At 32.2% G+C, this 21,318-nt stretch overlaps 1 protein-coding gene across 1 annotated transcript in view; it reads left to right on the plus strand.

The window, feature by feature from the left end:
* Positions 1-17,334, plus strand: part of mdy (diacylglycerol O-acyltransferase) — a 32,488-nt gene extending 15,154 nt beyond the window's left edge. Inside the window, exons 3-10 of the mRNA XM_040709239.2 lie at positions 9,174-9,302; positions 9,368-9,471; positions 11,811-11,972; positions 12,033-12,197; positions 12,737-12,984; positions 13,051-13,095; positions 13,179-13,514; positions 16,876-17,334. Coding sequence (XP_040565173.1) covers positions 9,174-9,302; positions 9,368-9,471; positions 11,811-11,972; positions 12,033-12,197; positions 12,737-12,984; positions 13,051-13,095; positions 13,179-13,514; positions 16,876-17,052 — 1,366 coding nt within the window. The 3' untranslated portion in view covers positions 17,053-17,334. The remainder of the gene's footprint in view (positions 1-9,173; positions 9,303-9,367; positions 9,472-11,810; positions 11,973-12,032; positions 12,198-12,736; positions 12,985-13,050; positions 13,096-13,178; positions 13,515-16,875) is intronic.
* Positions 17,335-21,318: the final 3,984 nt, after the last annotated feature.

Below are 21,318 nucleotides of genomic sequence, written 5' to 3' on the forward strand. Positions count from 1 at the left end.
ATTTATCAATGACTGGCAGATTTAAACATGAGTTTTAAGCTTGATGTAGGACTATATTTTGTTTAAATAACTTTCTGTAGTGTTTGTAGAGATAAAAATAGTATTATTTATCTATTAATGAAGTCTTAAAAAGACTTACACTTGGAATTTTTAATATATACTGAAATATTTTATTTGATATTATAGATAAAATGGAGCAATCTGAATATACTGAAAATATTTTTAAAATGAATAAAGGGATTTTTATAGTAGATTATACAGGGTGTTAAGATCAAATCCGCAATGTTTTCAAAAATCTTTAAATTGTGACTGAGACTTCATTTTTTGACTGATGTAATTGAAAATTGTTTTGTACATTAGGGTGTCCCGTTAATGTTTTTTTTTTTTTGAGCTATGCAAACACAAGGGGGCATCATAATTTGCGTAATTTTACACAATTTATAAAATAGTAAAAAAAATTGTGCCTCGTATGGAGGGCTCGACAGCTCTTCAAATTTTTGTTAAAATCTACGTCTTCATAGATTTAAACCGAATGTCTAAAATAATACAAAAATGAATTTTGAGAGTTGTTTTATGATTAAAACAAGAATGGGCATTTGGTAGAGCACAAAACCTCCACTTATGGTCATTTATTGGTGTGATCTTGATCTTGGACTTTGATCTCTTAAAATGTTATGGCCTTTTACTGTGACCATATATAATCTCAGTACCAAGTTTGATCAAAATCGATCCGTTACTGTTATTATAATACTTTATTTTATTAAATAATAATCTGTGATCTACTGCTGTTGTTGCAGTTTTGCCTGATTTTGGCTTAGTTTGTGTCAAAAATTCAACTCTGATCATTGATAAAAACAAGATTTTTAAGAAGATGGACTTGACTCAACCAACGTATTAAAACATAAATGTTAAGAGGATCAGGAACATTTAATCGATTTCGTCTCCATTGTAGACTTCTTCAGAAATAATAGCATCACAATATTCTTAAATTTTCAATCTTTTTTCAAAAACAAGATTCACAGAGCTGTATCTGAAGCTTGTGTAGAAGCTTCAAAAGCTTTTTGAAGGAATTGTCATTAGAAGTATTTACTTTGATTGACAAAAAGACAAAACTCAGATAAATAGGAAAATATAGGACCTTTTCCATCGCCAAGAAGTTATAGAAGATCACATATTAGTTTCATCAGAACCTGGATCATTTTATTTGGTACACACGACATATCGTGTTACATGTAGGGCCAGTTTTACTTGTATCACAAAATTATTAGAGGGACAAGGTTAGAATTTAGATGGTGTAATTTCCGTTGGATGTGAGAGAACTGCAACTAACACCGTTTGGAAGGGTGGTGTGATTCAATATTTAAAAAACTATTTAGAGATACTATTACAATGGTACATTTGTATGCTTCATGCCAATGATTTACCCCTTTGTCATTTATTTTTGAGTTTAGATAGTGGCACTTTGGGTCCTAAAGAATAATATTCCGGACCAATTGGAAAACGATTGGCTGGCTGTGAAAAATAAACTATTGTTCCTTTTCTGTAGTGACTGGTAATTTGCCTAACTTGCCAAAGAATGTGGTCGATCAATTAAACACAGATCAAAAATATCTGCATAAAATATGTCAAGCTGTTTCAACTAGTTCCTGTTTTTCTGAGCTGACAAACTGTAAACCAGGAAAATTGGCACACTCAAGATGGCTTACTACTGCTAATCCTTTACTCAGATTTTACGCAAGTACTCATAATCCATCAAAAAACTTTCAAGTGCTTGTCAACTACGTGCTTTAAGTCTACACTCCAGTGTGGTTCCTAATAAGCATCTTTTAAGGATGGACTTTTGCATTTTTTTTTAACTGATTGTTTGCTTTAGATTTTTACCAGAAAATCTTAGGTCTGTCGTGGACCCTGTTATAGAAAGAAATACTTTTTCCACATCCAGAAAACCTACTTATTAGTATGTTGTTTGATGAGCGGCACCACATTCGGGAGTTGGCATTGCGAAGAATAATAAAAGCTGGGGAAACTGAAATTAACTCTAAAAGTAAAATATTTAAACCACCAAAAGTAAACATTTAGGCAAGAGTCTCACCGAAATTATTGTGTGGCACGAATGTCAAGTTACAGCACCACCGTTTCTTCGAAATATTTCTAATGAGGACCTCCAAATCATGGCCATAAATAAGAAATTGTTGATTTTCCTTGTCACACGCAATGAGTGGGAAGATGTGTTGAACTGGTAATAGATGCTTCACAAAGTGTTACTAACGCTAGTTCAAGAGATGTTTTTATAAGAAATATATTGCAATTACGAGCAGAAATGCCAAATTTTGACACAAAAATAAGTTTAAATTCTGAGTTCTGTCATGGATTATAATCTCTAATTTACTTATATTATTTTTCTATATTTTTGATAATTGATTTTAATAATAAAATACCTTTTAATATTCATTTTTGTATTATATTAGGCAATTAGTTCAATTATGAAAAAACGTAAATTTTTACAAAAACTCGAACACCGGTAGTACCACCAAATGACGCAAAATTTTAGTATAATTGATTTTAATAATAAAATAAAATATAATAATAAAAGTTACGGATCACTTTGATCAAACTTTGTACTAAGATTATATATGGTCACAGTAAAAGGCCATTACATTTTGAGAGGTCAAGGTCAAATTCCAAGGTCAAGGTCACACCAAAAAATGACCATACGTGGAGGTTTTGTGCTCTACCAAATGCACATTATTATTTTAATCATAAAACAACTCTCAAAATTCATTTTCGTATTATTTTAGACATACGGTGCAAATCTGTGAAGACGTACATTTTTACAAAACTTTGAAGACCCCTCCAAACGAAGCAGAATTTCATTTTTTTTTTTACTTTTTTCATAATTCGTGTAAAATTATGAAAATTTTGGTACCCCCTGTGTTTGCATAGTTCAAAAAAATACATTAAAAGGACATCCTATTTTAAAAAGAAGCTTATTTGATGTATCCGCTTCCAGCATCTATAACGATTTGGATCCCGATCGGAATAGAGGAACAGGCGTTGACGATGAAGTTCCTGGGCATGTTGGTCATTGTCTCCTTGATGGAGGAAATCAAAGAGTCCTTGATGGCATAAAATGCTCCAATTGTTTTAGATTTAACGTAGCTCTTACAAAATAATCCATTCGATTAATATCCAGATTGCCGAGGGGCTTTATTTAGTCTTGTTGTCAGACCCAAAGACGATCTACGGCAATTTGCTGTCACATTTGAACCCTCCAATTTGAAATCTTGTGAACAAAAGTTATCCTCACGGCGCAATGGCGTTTATCCTCCGTAAATTCAATATTTTTATATCTGTAGCAGCTGTTGTCATTATGCCAAAATCTTCTTTAAACTTTGTTGATACAACAACGTTCCTGCCGGTAAAAAAAAAAGAGACGCCATGAGACAACTGTATCATAACAAAATCATCGCCGATTGGACATTAACACCGTGTATTAAATTGTCCTCGATCAATATTGATATAATATTAGAAATAATAGTGGCAAATAATATTTAATTTTTAAAGATATAGGAAAAATGAAAATAACTTGTATAAATACGTGACCTCAAGAGCAAATAAATAGTATTAAGTTAAATATATGTTTACATATACTTTTTCGTCAAATTCCTTAGTCAAATAATATAGTGTTAGAAATAAAATTAATATTTATGTTTTAAATTTGATAGGATTTTAAATACAAATAACATTATTGATCGTTCGATAACTTTTCCTCCTTTCTTAGTATTTATAAAAAAATCCAAGTAATTATAAGTTCAAATATAACAATGTAATTTGGTTAATGAAGCCCCAAGTCAGATTAGTATTTTATATTGGATAAATTCATTGTCACAAGCCTCTTCAGTGCCCTGAGATAGTTAGCAATTTTTTAGCTGTGAAGTCTAAATATAAAAAATAATTCAAAAGACCTTTGTCCTCAGCGTTGTCCTATCTTCCATGTTTTCTATACATGGGAGTTTGGAATTTTTATAAATTATATCAACTGAAGGAAAAATATTCAATAAGTCAAATGATATCCGTTACAAGAAAGACAATGGAAAACATTATTCTTCCAAAAAATATTTTTACCTCTCAAAATCAGTTTTTATTCAAGAATAGAGGATTATTAAAACTATTTATTTTCTACCGCAATAATCAATGCATGATCAAACTAAAATATACATATTATCCGCAAGGAGGTGTGACAATCTATAGTTTGTCGAAAAATAACGCAAGCTCAGAAGGATTTTCACAGCACCCTCTATATGAGTAACATATAAGACTATATTTGGTATTAAATAACTCGTCATTCAAGGTGTAGTATTTTTTTTTGTGTCGACAGACGGTACCGGTCTCTGTCACTTTGTTTACAAAATAATAATAGGTGAATTAAAAAGTTCGGGGCGTTTTTTGCTTTATTTTGAAAATAAAATTAACATAATTAGGATTATCCGATTTAGATAGTTCCAAACGGTCTTCTGAGTAATTTTCAATTATCACATGTTGGTCCAACATGACGATTTTCATTATTTTATCTACATTTTAGACGTCCATTTTAACAGAAACGAACGGTTGGAACCACCGATTTTGATTATTGAACCACCAATATTGGCTGCTGTTGCAACCAATATACCCTTGATTTAGAGTACAGCAATACTCAAAGTACCAAAGTTTCACAGTTTTTTATTTACGATCCCTTTTAATAATAAAGTCCACGATGGACATACAGGGGAAAACATATGATATTATATCTTAGCAATGAAGGTATCAAAAAATACGTTAATCTGTGAAATTAATTAGCCGGACTGTTGGAGTTTTAAATACCAGTACTTATAAGTGTTGGATTCGAGTATTACTAGAACTCGAAAGATACACAACATTACTAAAGCAGATAATTTTCTGGAAATTACACGAACTACCCCAAAATATTATTTGGAAAATTTAAGGTTACTTACACTCGGAATTACAAGGAAAACTGGGGATGTTATATTTCTAATATCACTCAAAAGAACAGTTAAAAAAGTATAGATGCTCCTTTGCTTGTTAATAGATGATTTGTTCCATCCAAAAGGAGAAACCACATGACCAAATAATATGTCTAGTAAAAAGAAATGAATTATTTTTCCAATAGATTGTTTTAGTAAGTTGTATTTCACGTTGTATAAGTGCAATTGATTTATGTTCGATGGCGTTAGGAAGATACGATTTTGTACTAAAAAACTTTTTAGGTAGATTAGTGAGTGTTTGACTGAGTATTTTTTGAACGCCTCAAAGATGGGCACCAGGAAAGGTTGAAAATACCCCACTTTTTACAGTTTTTCTTCAAACAAGGGGAAAGTGCAAGCCAGGTGGCAGAAAATGTGAATAGTGTTTATGGTTGTGATACTATAACAGCCAATTACGCGCAATTTTGGCTTTATCGATTCCGTTATGGTAATTTGGATGTCAAAGATGCACTACGCTCACGAAGGCTAATTGTCGGAAAATGTGAATAAAATAATGGAAATCGTCGAGTCCGACTATCATGTAAGCACTGTTTTGATTGCCAAGGAGATTAACGTTAGCGGGAAAAAGCAAAAAAAAAAAATGGATTTATTTTACTACGCCTATTATGTAGAAATTATCTAAAACACAAATTTCACCGATTTTTTTTCTTTGAAATCCAACACTAAGACTCAATTAACTGTTCATTTGTACCAAAAGAGTCTTTATCTTAATTTTTTTTTATTTCAAAAAAGTAAAAATTTTGTAATTCAATTTATTTAAAAGACTGTATTTGATGAACCTTCCTTTGCACATACTTTATTTGATTTGTACTTACAATTTCCTTTGTTTAACACATCTAAAATCTTATCGTAGTTAACTTTGCTTACTGGACATAAGCTTCCCTCGTTTAATATCTCACATTTCGATATATAATACATACTCCTATAGCGTAAAATTATTAGATATGCAATGTGTTAATGAACTTCACCGAGAAGAAATAAGAATATTCATGATATGATCCTCAATCTATATTGATTGATCTTCAGAAATTCGTTATTTCCTTTCTTAATTATGTTAACATTATTCCATTGGCTTCTCAAGTGTCAACAAAGGGAATACATGTTATTCGCGGACGATACAGATCAGAGCCTGCCGCGAATGTATGAACACCATCCCCATATGTTTGTAAATTAAATTTAATGTTGTTTGATCACATTTAGTATTGGGTTGGTCCTAGGACTGCGTCTTTCATCTTCCTGTTTGAGCCTTTTTTTTCGAAGCGGTCTTAAATGTTCATAAAAAGGATACGGTCCTGTAAGTGTAGCTGTGGCGGCCATTTGGCGGATATTGTTCTCCATTATTAATGGTATTCTTTTCTCTTTATATTGAAATAAATAATGCGATTATTTATCTCAAAAATGTCATTTTTCTTTGAATATCAAAATAACACTTTTTATTGGAAACCCCTTTATTAGGAGAGTTATATAAATTCATACTATGACACTAGATGTAAAAGTTCCCTAAGTAACTCAGCACAGCGTCTGAGCCAGTAGTGAGCAGGCTTGGTTTCTGTTTTGTTTTGGTTTTGCAACCGCTATTGCTCCTCCCAAAAGTATTGCCAAGTTAGCCAATTTTCAACTAGATTGAGCTAAATTTGTAGTTAACCAATTCTTCCCAACTATGATATAATAAAGTGTTGTGAATTGTTCACAGCTTTCAAGGAACTAATTCCAATTCAGTTCAGGATACAGTTGACAACATAGTTTATATCTTTGTGTTTTTGATGCAACGCTTTGTTACATTACGTATTCTCATCAAATTCTAATCGAATTGAAATCAAAACTTTCCAAATTCTTTTTATTTATTTTTTTCCCCGACTTTTTCAAAAAATTTCTTGCCAATCATAGGCTTAGCCGTTTTTGTAGGAAAGTATATCGGAAATAATTTTTTAGTTGTTGGTATAAAAATATATTTTTTCAACCCGACAATTTTGAGAATGTTTGTTTAGGAGGAGAACAGCTTACATGTCATGCCATTTCATAAGATACAAACCCCCTTCTCTGGATCTAGTAATGATATATGCAGGAATTACTATGTGGTCCTCAATTCTTCTCCGAGTGACTTACAAATTTAAATCATCAGCGATAGTCTGCTTCATTCTTGAGCATATACATTCGCAGTTACACTTTATAGTTTATACATATAATATGTTCTCTCCTCAAGAATGAAAGAATAATGAGTCTATTTGGAAAATAAAGAAAATATATATACAGGTAGCAACTACAAAAAGCCAGGGCTTCCATCAATGCTAACCATATCCAGATATTAAGTAATTAGTCCATGCAAAAATATACAAATGCGAGTTATAATAAATTGTACCTAATGAAAAAAAACCCTTTCATAATCTATTTATTCGAGTGATTGATTTCTCAAATAGTATGCAAACGTGTGAGAGCTTTTAAATATTGAATTTGGGGATATACTGAACAATTTTTTTGTCAGCTGTAGATATTTCCGTTACCCTACTCCTTATCAAGGTTCTGAATACTGATTGGCTAAATTAAAATTAGCTACTATCCTGCTACTATTGAGTAATCAGGGGCGTTTGCAGGATCGTATATATATATTTTTTTTTTTTGGGGGGAACTTGGTTTTTGGAATTTCTTTGAATATGAAATTAAAAAAAAATTATTTGATTAATTTTGTAGACAAAAATAATCAAAAATTAGATTTTTTCCAAAAAAAAATTCAAAAATACGTCGCTATTCACAAAAATTTTCAAATATTCAATTTTTTGAAAATATTACAAAAGTTCATAGCTATTAACAAGGAATTAAACTTTTTGAAAAAATCAAAATCAAAAACCCGCAGCTGAATGCATAAAATTATATTTTTTGTGAAAAAAATTTCAAATATTAAATTTTTGGAAAAAAATTTAAAATAATAAATTTTTGGAAAAAAATTTAAAATAATAAATTTTTGGAAAAAAGTTTCAAAGATTAAATTTTCCATTAAAAACCAATATTTCTTGATTTGGGGGATACAGCCCCTCAAGCCCACGCCCTGCGGACGCCCCTGATAATATGAGTATTGAATCAGTCTTACGCCACGTTGTATGCTATACTTCATTTTAATATGAATGGAGTCAAATAAACTCGGACATAGTATACATCAAGGAAAAATTTATTCAATATATATACTGTAACATTATTTGCGAACTTGGTCCACATTGGCGACAATAACAACCTCCAAGCGGGGATAGAAGGCAGCGTGCATGTGTAAGATGTAGCTGCGGCTCATTCCACTCCTTATTAAAGGAGGACTTGAGGTTGGCAATGTTGCTGTGGGGAACTCGGCAGCCTTTGGACTTAAATTACCAAAAGATGTTGAGGTCCTGCAAGTTGAGGTTCGAATGATGTTTGAGGTCTTTCAGAAGACTTCTAAAACGCTCCATACGGAGATTTTGATGCTTTTGAATCAAGAATGCCTGTTTTCAAACCTCTTTGACTTCCTCTCAACATCCTTCAATACATTTGACAGGGTAGACCGGTTTAGGGACTTCTTTTTTTACGAATTTGAACATGGATGGGTTTCCCTTAAAAAGTGTGTGGCCCCTTTGATAGTTAACTTGACTGTCCTACCACTTCGAGGGAAATCCTTAAGGTCATGAGCCAAGTGAACGCGGTAGACAGCGAGCTGCTTGACAATGTTTCAGGTATTATGGTCGTTCCGGTTCAAGGTTGCAATTTTCAACCTTTTTGTTTCCATTTTGTTCAAAAGGGAAATATATTTGTTTGGAATATCTTGTTTGAAAGATAACAACTACAGCTTTTCATTAATTTATCACACTTTATGATTGAAACTCATTAGATCTCACAAGACTTATTCACTACGTGGTAGATCCATATTTGGGAAGAATGACCTAACTTTAGGCTTCCGGTTTTTTATATGTTCTTAAATTGATGTTTAATTTCTCATTTATCACCCCCATGCAAGATCACACTAAAAAAGATAAACTCCATGTTTTCTTCAAGAAGTGTACACATTTATTTACCCTATATATAATGAATTTTTACCTATTAATAACCATTATAAATGTTATTATCATAAATGGGGACTGTCCATTAATTATTTATAATTTTTTTTTCCAGAGTACACATACCTAGGGATTCCATCCTTTCCCTCAGCTCAGACTTTGATAACTTTGAAGGAATTTTCAATTGGGGTGTTCTACTCCTCTTAACTGGCGGACTGAGGCTGACTTTGGAGAATTTAAACAAGTATATTATTTTGAATAATTGTATCAGTATCTAATTAACATTTTGTATTTATCAATTCTTTCCAGATATGGGATTAGAGTGAGTCCAAAAAAGTGGCTCCTTGCCTTGCTTGGGGATTCATCCCCAGAATTTCACCTTGATAAATATCCTTTCATGTATTTAATGCTTTGTAAGTACTCTACAATAAAAAAAATAATAACGCATGTTCATCAGAGTAGGTTTCTCATAAAAGACGGGGAGAGTAACTTAGATGATTTGTTGAGGAGATATAATTGTAAGTCCTTGTTGAACTCAGAGTAGAAATGGGAATGGACATTGGTGTAATTTTTGTCCATGTCCTTCTTTATTTTCTTCTCTCCCTCCTCCCTTGTCACAACTGATTGTAGCTGACCGAATGAAACGTCATAACAGCTAAGCTACTCTCTTCCAAAACATTCTTCAAATTGTCAGGGTTACTATTTTGATTTTTTGTTTTTTTAACAATATATATACATAACTTTCATCACCATTCACATTAAATATATATTTTTAACAAAAAAAATTATAAACAAAAAGGAAATTGCAATTCATTTTATTTTCTAAAAGTGAAAATATATTTTTTTTTAAATCAAATTTTAAAAAAGAACACTCACTCAAAAACCGGTTTTGATATAGATAAACAGTGGCGGAGTAGATGTGGATTAATTAATATGAAAAAAATTAAGAAAAATTCTATAACTTTTATTTAAAAAAAAAACAAAACGTTATTCAATAAAATGTGTATATCATTAATTACAAAAGGACCTTTGAGAATATAGAAGTTATATTTTATTTAAAAAAAAAAAAAAAAGTAACTCAGGTAAATTAAAAAAAAAAAAAAAACACACAAAGAAAGGAAAGTCAAAAGATTTTCTGAGAAGACTGCCAAATCAAAAGATTATCTGAGAAGGGTGCCAAATCAAAGGATCATCTGAAATACATTTACTAAAAAATTCAGGTTTCGAAATTTACATCTCCCATGAAAATATTATATAGGCCTTTTAAATGCCAAGTGTAGGTTTTTTTAACTAAACCCATGGTCTCTCCGTTGAAAATCTTGCTACTCCGCCACTGTCGAATGCGTCAAAATAACATTTGTAAACTCTAGTCAACCTTCAATGTGTGCACCCATTATTTTAGTATTCATTAGTTTTTGATAAATGATCTAATGGGATAATTATGTAGGTGATAAAACATATGTATTGAGATAAATACATCCTACATCGAGTTCAATGTGTAGTTTTTTACATTTGAAATGTCATAGAATATAATCCAATTATTCAAAGGTCCAAAAAGTCATATTTAATATCAATTTTAAAGTGTCAATTTGTTGTTATGTACTCAATCACATTATATACAAAACATTTAAAGTATGTATGATTGACCTTTTGGCTTGTAAAATGTCAAATCTATATACTAAAAAAATAGATATTTACAAATTAAATATGCTCTAATAACAAAATATATGTATACAGGGACCTAGCGTTTAAGTTTAAACACTTTTTAATTTCTTGCTTTAAACATTTGTTTACTTATTATTATAAGTACTGTTAGAGTTTTTGATTCTATATCTTGCCAATTACGGATCGCAAACACACAAAAATGTCCGATTATCCTAGCACACAAAAGGGGGGAAAAAAATTGCAATTCTTGAAATTTAAGCGTGTGGTAGAAATAATATCATTGAAGTCGCGTACGAGCCAGGCTGTACACAACACAGTTGTCTCAGCAGCTACTGACCTCCCCAAGAGGAGGATCAGGGGCAATAATGTGATGACTGATTAGCCGGGACGGGGGGTGTTGGTGGCCCAATTTTAGAAAAGTTGGAAGAAACGACCGTCTCTGGCCCTGCTAAGTAAGTGGTGATCTTTGCTACTAAGGTCTTGCTACTGGCCTATGACCAATAGGGTACCACTTTGATATGGCAATAAGGTGGGACTAGACCACACACATCCAACTTTGCATAAAATTTAATAAAAACATTGCCTTATTTTTCTCTCTTAAGAATGACTGGGCATATTGCAGACCAATTCTGCTACCTTTGACTTTACTGTTTTTGGGCGGCTCAAAGGAATATTCACTAGAATTAATGTCACGTCCAATCCCATCCTCAAATCAGACATCTACAAAACAGGTTCAACCTTAATCAAAACCAGCTGTATGAAGTTTCGTCCTAGATTGGATGTTGTGATTTATGCCAATACCGATTTGTCAGTCCTAATATTTGACATATAGTGGGCAATGGCATCCTACTTAGCCTCCGTATTGACCTCCATAATGTCGAGTGAAAATGCCCAACCTTAAGCGCCTACCCCCTGTATATACTATACATGAAAATGGAACTTGTTGGATTTTTATGTTATTTCTTGATATTTCTATTTAAGAGGATTATATCTGTACTTGGATCAAACTTTTTATTTCTTATCTTTTTAACTAACTCATTATAACCATCCTTATTGATCAACAATATATAATATCGATTCTCCCTAGATCTTCATATCACTGTCGGATTCGTTCTGCTCGTTGAGAAACTGATGGCGAACAAATCCATTAAAAGAAAAACTGGATATATAGTTCATTTGTTCAATATGATCGTTATGCTTGCTGTTCCTGCATTGGTCATCAAATTAAAATACTCCTACATTGGCCCAGGTTTCTATATACATATAATGAGTCATTGATACCTTTTACCATGGATATTTTTTATTTCAGTTCGAGGGATTATGGCCATTATGTCATTTTCTATCACATTTCTTAAACTCTGGTCCTATATCCAGGTTAACTATTGGTGTTACCTCGATCAAATTACGACGAATAAAAACGGAAGAAGTAGTCCAATAAAGAAGAAAGCATCAGTCCGGAATTTTGGGGATATTAGTAAGTTGGAGCAAGGGATTCTCTCATCATGATCCAAACAACTTTTTTTTCTGTTCAATTTTTTTGACCAACAAAAGGGGATTTTTAGAGTAGATTAGGAAATCGAGTTAGAGCAATCGTGTAATTAATGTACTACGGAATTGAAATAGCTTTTTTAGTGTAGTGTCGACTTGAGTCGAGTTGATCAATTAGAAGAGGGGAAACAATTAGGTAGTGACTCTAGGTGTACAGATGCATCGAAATTGGCAAGAATTTGCTTTTTTTTTTAAATCAGAATCGGCTGAATAAGCCGATTCCACCGATACCTATGTATATGGATAATATGACTTATTTGAGTTCATTTTTTGAGACAAAATTACGATTGCAAATCAATAAAATATGTGGATTAGACGACATCGTTCAGACAAATTGGAAAAAAAGAAAAGAAGGGAGGGGGGGGGGAGTACTTTTGACCATTAGTAGGTCAAAAAAAGAAGAGTATTCTTGAGTTTAAGGTAGTGAATAATGCCTTCTTATACATAATAAATCCTTTGTTCTAGGTTCTAATAAGAAGGAAGAGAATGAGGGGACTGTTCATTATCCAGATAATCTATCAGTGAGGGATTTGACTTATTTTTGGTATGCTCCCACTCTCTGCTATGAATTGAACTTTCCTCGGATGGATCGTATTCGCAAAGTTTTCCTTTTACGAAGATTTCTTGAGGTTGTCATTTTAGTCAATTTCACACTCGCTCTCATTCAGCAATGGATCATTCCGAGTGTGATTAATTCAATGTTACCCTTTAATGTAAGATGATGAAATACCACCATACCTTTTTGATTTAATACAATACCATTGATTATAATTATTCAGGAAATGCGGTTTGGGCGTGCCATTGAAAGAGTTTTAAAATTAGCTGTAAGTCAATTAATTAATTATTTATTAAAACTATTAATAAAGAATACACACCTATATCATTCAATCATTCCTCTTCTATTCAGATTCCAAACCATTTGATATGGTTGATATTTTTTTACATGATGTTTCATTCTGTTTTCAACACACTGGGGGAAGTTCTCCGATTCGCCGATAGACAGTTCTATAGGGATTGGTGGAATGCAGAGAATATTCAAAAGTTTTGGACACGATGGAACATCCCAGTTCATTTATGGTGTGTTCGACATCTCTACAAACCCATTATCAACAACTATGGGAGTCGTGCAGTTGTTCCCGCCAAAATGGCCGTATTTTTCCTATCGGCCTTTTTTCATGAGTATCTCATCTCTGTTCCACTTGGAATTGTAAGGCCCTATGCGTTTCTTGGTATGATGTCACAAGTAAGGAGTTATTTTAAGTAACTGTATCTATTATAAGACTTGGCCATTTTACACACTTATTGGCTGGGCCGTCACTAGAATTTTCAGACTGACTACAAACATACTCCCTCCCTTGCTCTGACGCCTCTGGTATTTTGTATTTGGTCTCGAATTGAGTCTCAAAAGTTGTTAAATACTTTTATAGTCCTTAGATTTATTTTCACTGCAAGTACATAATTATATATTTATTATTTTTTGTGAAAACTTATATGTGCCCCGATATGGGCTTTCCCATCAAGTCTGTCTTTTTCTCATTCTTAAATTATGACAATCAATTCTGGCTACTTTAATTGTAATTTTCTGCGCCTCCAACGAATAAATTTGCATACTTTGTTGATAGAAATCAAGGGTTTCTGTAGGGTTATATTTGGGTTGGTTTTTGGAAATTTTTTGAAAAGAAATCCAAAAATTTAGTTTTTGGAAAAAAAAAAATGAAAAATTTAATTTTTTGGAAAAACATTTTCAAAATTTAAATTTAAAATATTAATTTTTTGGAAAAACATTTCAAAACTTAAATTTAAAATATTTAATTTTTTGAAAAAGATTTCAAAAGGTAAATTTAAAATATTAAATTTTTACGAAAAAAAATTCAATAGTCCATCGTAATTATTAAAAAATTTCAAGAATCCACGGCTGTTAAAAAAAAAATTGAAATACTAATTTTGTTGAAAAAAAATTCAACAATCCACAGTTATTCTCAAAAATTAAATTTTTGGAAAAATTTCAGATATTAAATTTTGGAGTAAATAGCGAAAATTCCATAATTTGAGGGGCTACACCCCCTCCATCCCATTCCCCTGGAAATTGACGATTATTCATCAAAAAATACAAATATTTTTCAAACTTAATTTTAAGAAAAATCCTTTTTCCTCGTTTTTGTGTTGAGGGGCCACATATCCACGTTTTAGTGTCAAATTCAAGTCTTCTTGACCTGACTTGAATCTTACAGAGTTCCAACTTTGGTTATTAGCCTACTAACAAGAATTTTCAAAAGGAAACACGGAGTCTTTTTTTGCATTTCATGTTATTTGATATATCAATTTTTGTCTATTATATGAAATATTCTATATGTAAGGCTATTTTTTCAATGACGCAACAGTTTTTAATTCTATGTTTATTTAAAACGTTGCCTTTGAATACATTATATGTAGCTTAAAATGAGATACATCATATTATACGCATATAATGTTCTAATAGCCTATACTTTTCAAGGCTTATAACAATTAAATTAAATTAAGTTTATTATAATATACATAGGTTGGGTAGAAAATGTAATTGTGTATTTTTTCCTTAATAAGAAGTGTTACAATCATCCGATTTCAGCCAAATATACCCCGTCCTGTTTGATAACTTGTTGCCAACGAGAATCCAACTTCATAATGACCTTCTCGGAAGAGCCCTTGAACCTATTGAAGAAAAAAAACCCAACTCGGACAACCAATTTGGTATGTCATCAAAGATGCTGCCAAGTGTTGTCTTGATGATGTCTTGTTGTCTCCTATTTACCAATGCTGGCCACTTCTTTTTCATAGCTAGCTTTAAACGGTTGCGTATTACGGCCCCGTATACATTGCAAATTTTCTTGGTCGTGTTCTACCCTTTCAGGTAGTAAAAATGTAAAATATGTAGAATTTCTTTCTTTAAGACCTCCATACTTGACTCACCATAATTCACGACTGAAACGGCCAAACGCAATACTATCTGAAAACGTTGGTAGTTTATACTCACATATTCACAACGTTTTATCGTATGATCCGATGTGACCAATAATGAACAAGGTATACTTAGTTTAAATAAAAGGCGGGGAAAACGAAATAATTTTTTTCCCCCAACCTAATATGTTCTCCATTTGATGACAACCCCGACTCTGGATCTAAACCTGGCACAGGTCTCAATTATAGTATCCACAGGATATTTGATACATTCCTTTATCACTGAGTTATTCCATATTTAGTTGAAGTGTTCCTTCAAAGTTGTTCTCGTGAGATGTTCTGAAGATCTGATTAAAGATTTTAGATCAAGACCTTCGTGCTCTCAGCCACATTTAGGTCAGTGGCACGTCTCATTATGCGCACGTAGAACCATTATGTATGTGATAAATGTGACATACATACGAGGTCAAACTAGTCTTTTACTCCTAAATATCTCTTAAGTGGGATCATTTGTACCTTTTTAAATATTTTTCACGATAAATAGCAAGATTCTCTTGCAAAAGAAGAGATGTTTCACTCAATTCAGTCAAAATATATCGTCTCACTGAATAATTAAATTGTATCTCATGGCACATCATGGAATGCCGTAATTTCTTAATAAAACATCCTTTAAGACTGAAAGAAGCAAGAGTTGATGTTATTATTAGAGTTGACATGTTTGTAATTAAAAAACTACCTTTAAAAATTAGAAAAGGAAAAAGTTTTTTGTTCATTATTTAATATGTCGTCGTGGTGTCCACTTGGTGTTTTCTTTCTGATGTGAGTATTCTTGCGCATCTTTGGTATAAATTGACTTAAATATATATATATAAATTTAAATATATTAAAATATTTTATTAAGTAGTGCCATAGACAATGTTGAAAATCTAGTGTAGAATGAGCAAGTTAAATAAAAAGAAACCGGTAGCCCTGACAATTTGAAGAATATTTTGGAGGAGAGAAATATTAATGCTCATGACGTTTCATCAGATAGGTTACAATCAGCCGTGACAAAAGAGCAATGAGAAAAGGATATAACCAAGGACATTTGCTAGAATGACTCTGATATCTATCCCAATTCTACTCTTGAGTCCGACAAGGACTTACAATTATAACTCCGCAACAAATCCCCAAGTTTACTCTCCGTCTTTATGAGCACACAAGAATGTTCAATCAGATTTTGAATATAACTGAATCTATACAGGAAAGGAAGTTCACTACTTAAAAATTAAATAATAATGACAACTGCTAAGGAAAAGAAAATTCCTTCTTTATACTACCAACTACAAATTAACGGGCCAGCTTAAAAACGCAGCGGCCTTAGATAATTAACCTCATATATTGATCCCACATCTCCTCATGTTCGTTTTTTCCCTACAAAAATGGCAACTCTAGTTATCATATATACACAAGAGTAAAACTTTGCTTTAAATAATATTTGCAAATATACCTAGAAGATAAAACTGATTCATCAGATATTCTACTTCTTTTGTTACAAGTATGAAACAATTTAGTGGGGGATAGTTTTGCCTACACACCCTGTAAACTTACACATATGTGTTTAATTAAAAACATTTCATGAGTGTTCTATCATATTTCTTGAAATTTAATCTATTTTATTTTGTTTTTAGTTACCTCTATTCCTAATCTCCTCTTCTATTGAAAAACATTTCGGACCTCGATGTGGAAACATGGTGGTTTGGATGTCCCTCATACTGGGGCAGCCCCTGGCACTTCTTATGTACTATCATGACTTTGTCGTTCAACACTATGGAAATGAACTTTTAGAAAACTTTGGGGACCTTTGATCAAATACTATTCGCATTTAATAATAATAATAGCTAACGCATGTCTTTGAAACGGGTCTTACAATAATTGTAGTTTTTTAATTGAATGTTGGTTATTTTATTTTAATGTTATTATGATAAATTATTTATTGAATATTTTTTTTCTGTTTTTTACATGCACCGAGATGATAATTAATTACATATATATTTATTTTGATAGTTTTTTATTATGATGAACTTGTCCTTATAATTAATGATATAATGACTATGATGTAAAAAAGAAATATAAATTTGGAATCAAAAGTGTTTTACAATCTACATTTTTATTATTTAGTACAGTTAATAATTGATAGCTGCATATTACCAAATGATGCCCCTGGAGCACAAAAAATTAAACTTCTAAGTATTTTAGTATCTGTCGTGCCTCAACAATTCAACAAATTGTGGTATTTTTGCTCCTATTAATAAGAAAAGCTTTAAATTACTAAACCTCTTCATTTTAAAAAGAAGTATAACTGTTATGTAATGATCCCTTCCTAAATTATACACTTTTTCTCGTGTACATGTCCAATAGATGATTACACTCATATTTACATGCTTTTTATACTCGAAATGCATTTAATTCTCATTTAACTGTGACACCGGATTCAACTCGGACAAGTTAAAAAGTAACCTGTGAACATTCTTTTTGATACTAATCCTTCGGATAGGCAGGATCAAAAGTTGTTAGCTTGAATAGATTTCTTTGGCTGCGTGATAACTCCCTTCTCCGCAGGATGTCTTTTTTGATATACAAATAACATTTTTCTTAAGCATATTTTCTTCTTGTTTTTATTACTATTGCACTTCACTTCATAAAACATTTGGTAAATTCTTAAAGAGGCGTCTGCCGGATTATATTTTTAGGGAGGCTTTGTTTTTTGATTTTTTTTGAAAAAAAGTCTGGAAATTTAATTTTTTGAAAACATATCAAAACTTACATTTTTGAAATAAAAGATCAAAAATTAAATTTTGTGGAAAAAAAAATTGAATAAATATATTTTGGTGTGATCTGATCAGATGATAAAGTCATCTCACCACACATTTGCCTGTCAATGGGCCAAGAATTAACTACTATGCCTACATCCAGGTGCTCCAGAACGTTGCCAAGCCTATATTGACACCATTTATTCAATTGGAGCATATTTTTGCTAACAAGATGGTGCTGATTATCACACCTTCAAAAAAAAAATACCAAAAGATCTGCTCTGAACAATTTAAATAATTTTTGATATATAAGATGTCCCCCTCACCACCAAAACTAAATCCTTTGTGTTTCTATTTTTTCGCATCCCCAAGAGGAAGGCTTGCCAAGTCCCTCCTCGAAAAATGCGTGGCAGCTGAGGTATCAAATTTTGAGTTATAATTAAATTATGTAAAATCTCCAAACTTTACCATTAAATTTAATTAATATTTTATATTTATTACTTAGTTATAAAGTCTGATTGTTTTAGTTTAAAAAAATAGTCTTTTTTTTCCTAACGACTGTATGTAGGTGTATTTATTTTACATTTTCCTTGCACTATGCCAAATTTAAATGTATTAGGTTCATCTTTTTATAGCAGTAATTTCATTACTTGGTAATAAGACATGTTCTATACAGAACAAAACATCTCCCATTCCCTTGCCATCTCTTATTTCAAACTCAACGTTTGAGTAAATAAATAATAAAAACGCATTCAAACATTCTTCGAAACCTTGATAATTGATTCCAGTAAAGGTAAGAATTTACTGGGTGGGCCATTGAAATCTGTGATCACTTACTAATTCAACAATTAATCATGGTAGAGTGATTATAATTAACTCATATTTCGATATAATCAAACAAACCTAAACTCTTAAGCTCTTTGTACAAGTCGAGAAAATTACACTCTTGAACGTGATCAACGAATTTCCAATCACGCACTCAAAGCAGTTGAGCGTTTTCAGGACCACTTTCTACGCCGTCAGCAAGTACGAAACGCTGGAGAGGTCCAAGGGATCTGTCAAAGAGGCCTAATTGGATCCGGAGGAGTTACAGAAAATAGCCTATGCTAATCCTCTCCAGTCCATGAGGGGCCATGCAAAAGATCTCTGTGTTACATACCAGACTATCCAGGGAGCTATCAAAAAATGGGTGGAAAGAGACGTATATCTTGCTGAAGTTTAACATTAAAGTGTTCAAATTGTAATGGATCACTCGGTACATAGAAGTTAGAGCATAAAATACATAAAATATTACTGTAATATTTATGTCTTTGGGGTGAATAAACACCCCAAGGAAAATTAGGGAGACCAACTAAATTTGGGCAAATATTGATGACGTGGTCTTTATTTCGTACCAGTGTTTAAAGCTTTGGGCAGGACATTCCGTGATTCTATAAAAAAAATATATCTGTATTATCTGCATAGTATGAATAGGTCAAATATCTTACTTTAATATGTACGTATGTTTACCTTTTATCGAATATTTTTTATTATAATATGTATGTTTCATTAGCCTTTATTGGAGTTCTTCCAAGTTTTTTTTCTTTTTTCTTTCTTACGATCATTTAGATGAACTCTTAAGGATCTGTTTTATATTAGCAGTGGCAATAAACATGTATTTATGTATGTAACATTTTTTCCTTCCAAGCAAAGGATATGATGCTATACATTCTATAATGTTATCAATGATAATTTTTGGAATTACATATATGTTAGGGTGAGTCATACATCATTACATATGATTGTTCCTCATTCTTTTTCTGATTTATTCTTATCAAAATATCACTCCTCTCCTATGTCAATTCTAATCCAACACAAATTTAACTGTTTCGAGAAATATACTGAATAGGACCCAAAACTTGGAGTAGCCCTTAATTGCAATTTTCTGCCAATATTGTTTATGAAAAGGTTTCATTATGCACGACAGGTGAAAATAAAATAAACAAGTTTTGTTTTTATCCCATGTGTCTAAGTCTAAAAATGGCGGAGCAACAACAAAAAAGTCAACGCCTGCGCAATCTCTTCTACACTGGTGTCAGTGCCAAGAAGGCTGTAGAGACCGTCGGCATCACCATCCGAACTGTCTATAGCAGGGGACACCAAACTTTTTTTTCACTCCAGGCCTCATAAATGAAAGAATGTCTAGTCCGGGCCGCATAATCATTCTGTTATGTTACTTGTAATAGTGACAGATTCATTTTCAGCAAACTTTCTCGTGAAGACGTTTCTTTGAGTTTCTAAACTACATTTCATGGACTCATAATTCTTAGAGTGGAACGTACCAGAAAACTTTTGGTAGATGTTTTGCTTCATTGTATCGACGAAGATGTTACTCTTCCAAAACTGCAACACTTTTGATACAGATTAAGCAACTAACTTTCTGGTCCTTTTTTTCAGAAAGGAATAATTTACTCGGTGTCACTTTTCACTTTTTTAGTAACCATAGTGAAGAGTGAAGGAAACAGGATCTGAAAGTGAAAGAACGGGAGGGATACATAATTGTGGGATACCCAAACGGAGATGGAGAAAATGAATGTAGCTCCGTCTGGTGCTACATATTCACTGAATATATATTTCTTGAAATGCACAATAGAACAAGACAATGATACTCTATAGTAATTTAAAAGATAACACGCATAAAACAGACTACAACAATAGTAAATGTAAGGCACATTGCCATCAATATCTTCTAGTTTTCCCAACAACATATTCAAATTAAAATTTTATCACCGTATGGCTGACTTCTGGCCTGCCTCCTTGTAGCCCTCCTCCAGTCCTATCATCAACCCCTCGACTTATGCAGTTTAGGTTGTCTTGGAGAATAATGCCTGCCACATCTCTCATTCAAATTTGGATCAGCTTTGAGCTTCCATCATGACAGTATGGTACGCAATATGGACAAGGCATTATTCGTCAAGTGCTGCCAATATGTTTGCCGGCGGGTTGAGTTTATTATTGCATGTGAAAGAGGACATAGCGACAAAATATATTGCAAATATATGATTTAACATCGACAGAAATTGGTTTTAACATCCCGCTTATCACACGAGTTTGCACTTTGTAGGTTTTCCTTTTACTAGTTTTGTTTTTTTATACCCAGTAAAAAGTAATTAATTTCTTGGGACCACACTAAATATACTTCATTCAAGCTCAACTTGGTTCGTACTCGTTTTCTAAGCCAATGGAATAGTTTAACCAATGAGGATATAACTACCTTCCCCATTGATATTTTGATCCTTTGTATTGAAACACCCTAATTTACATATTATGTAGATATAAACG

Source organism: Lepeophtheirus salmonis, chromosome 3 (assembly GCF_016086655.4).
Source record: "Lepeophtheirus salmonis chromosome 3, UVic_Lsal_1.4, whole genome shotgun sequence".
Lineage (NCBI taxonomy): Eukaryota > Metazoa > Arthropoda > Copepoda > Siphonostomatoida > Caligidae > Lepeophtheirus > Lepeophtheirus salmonis.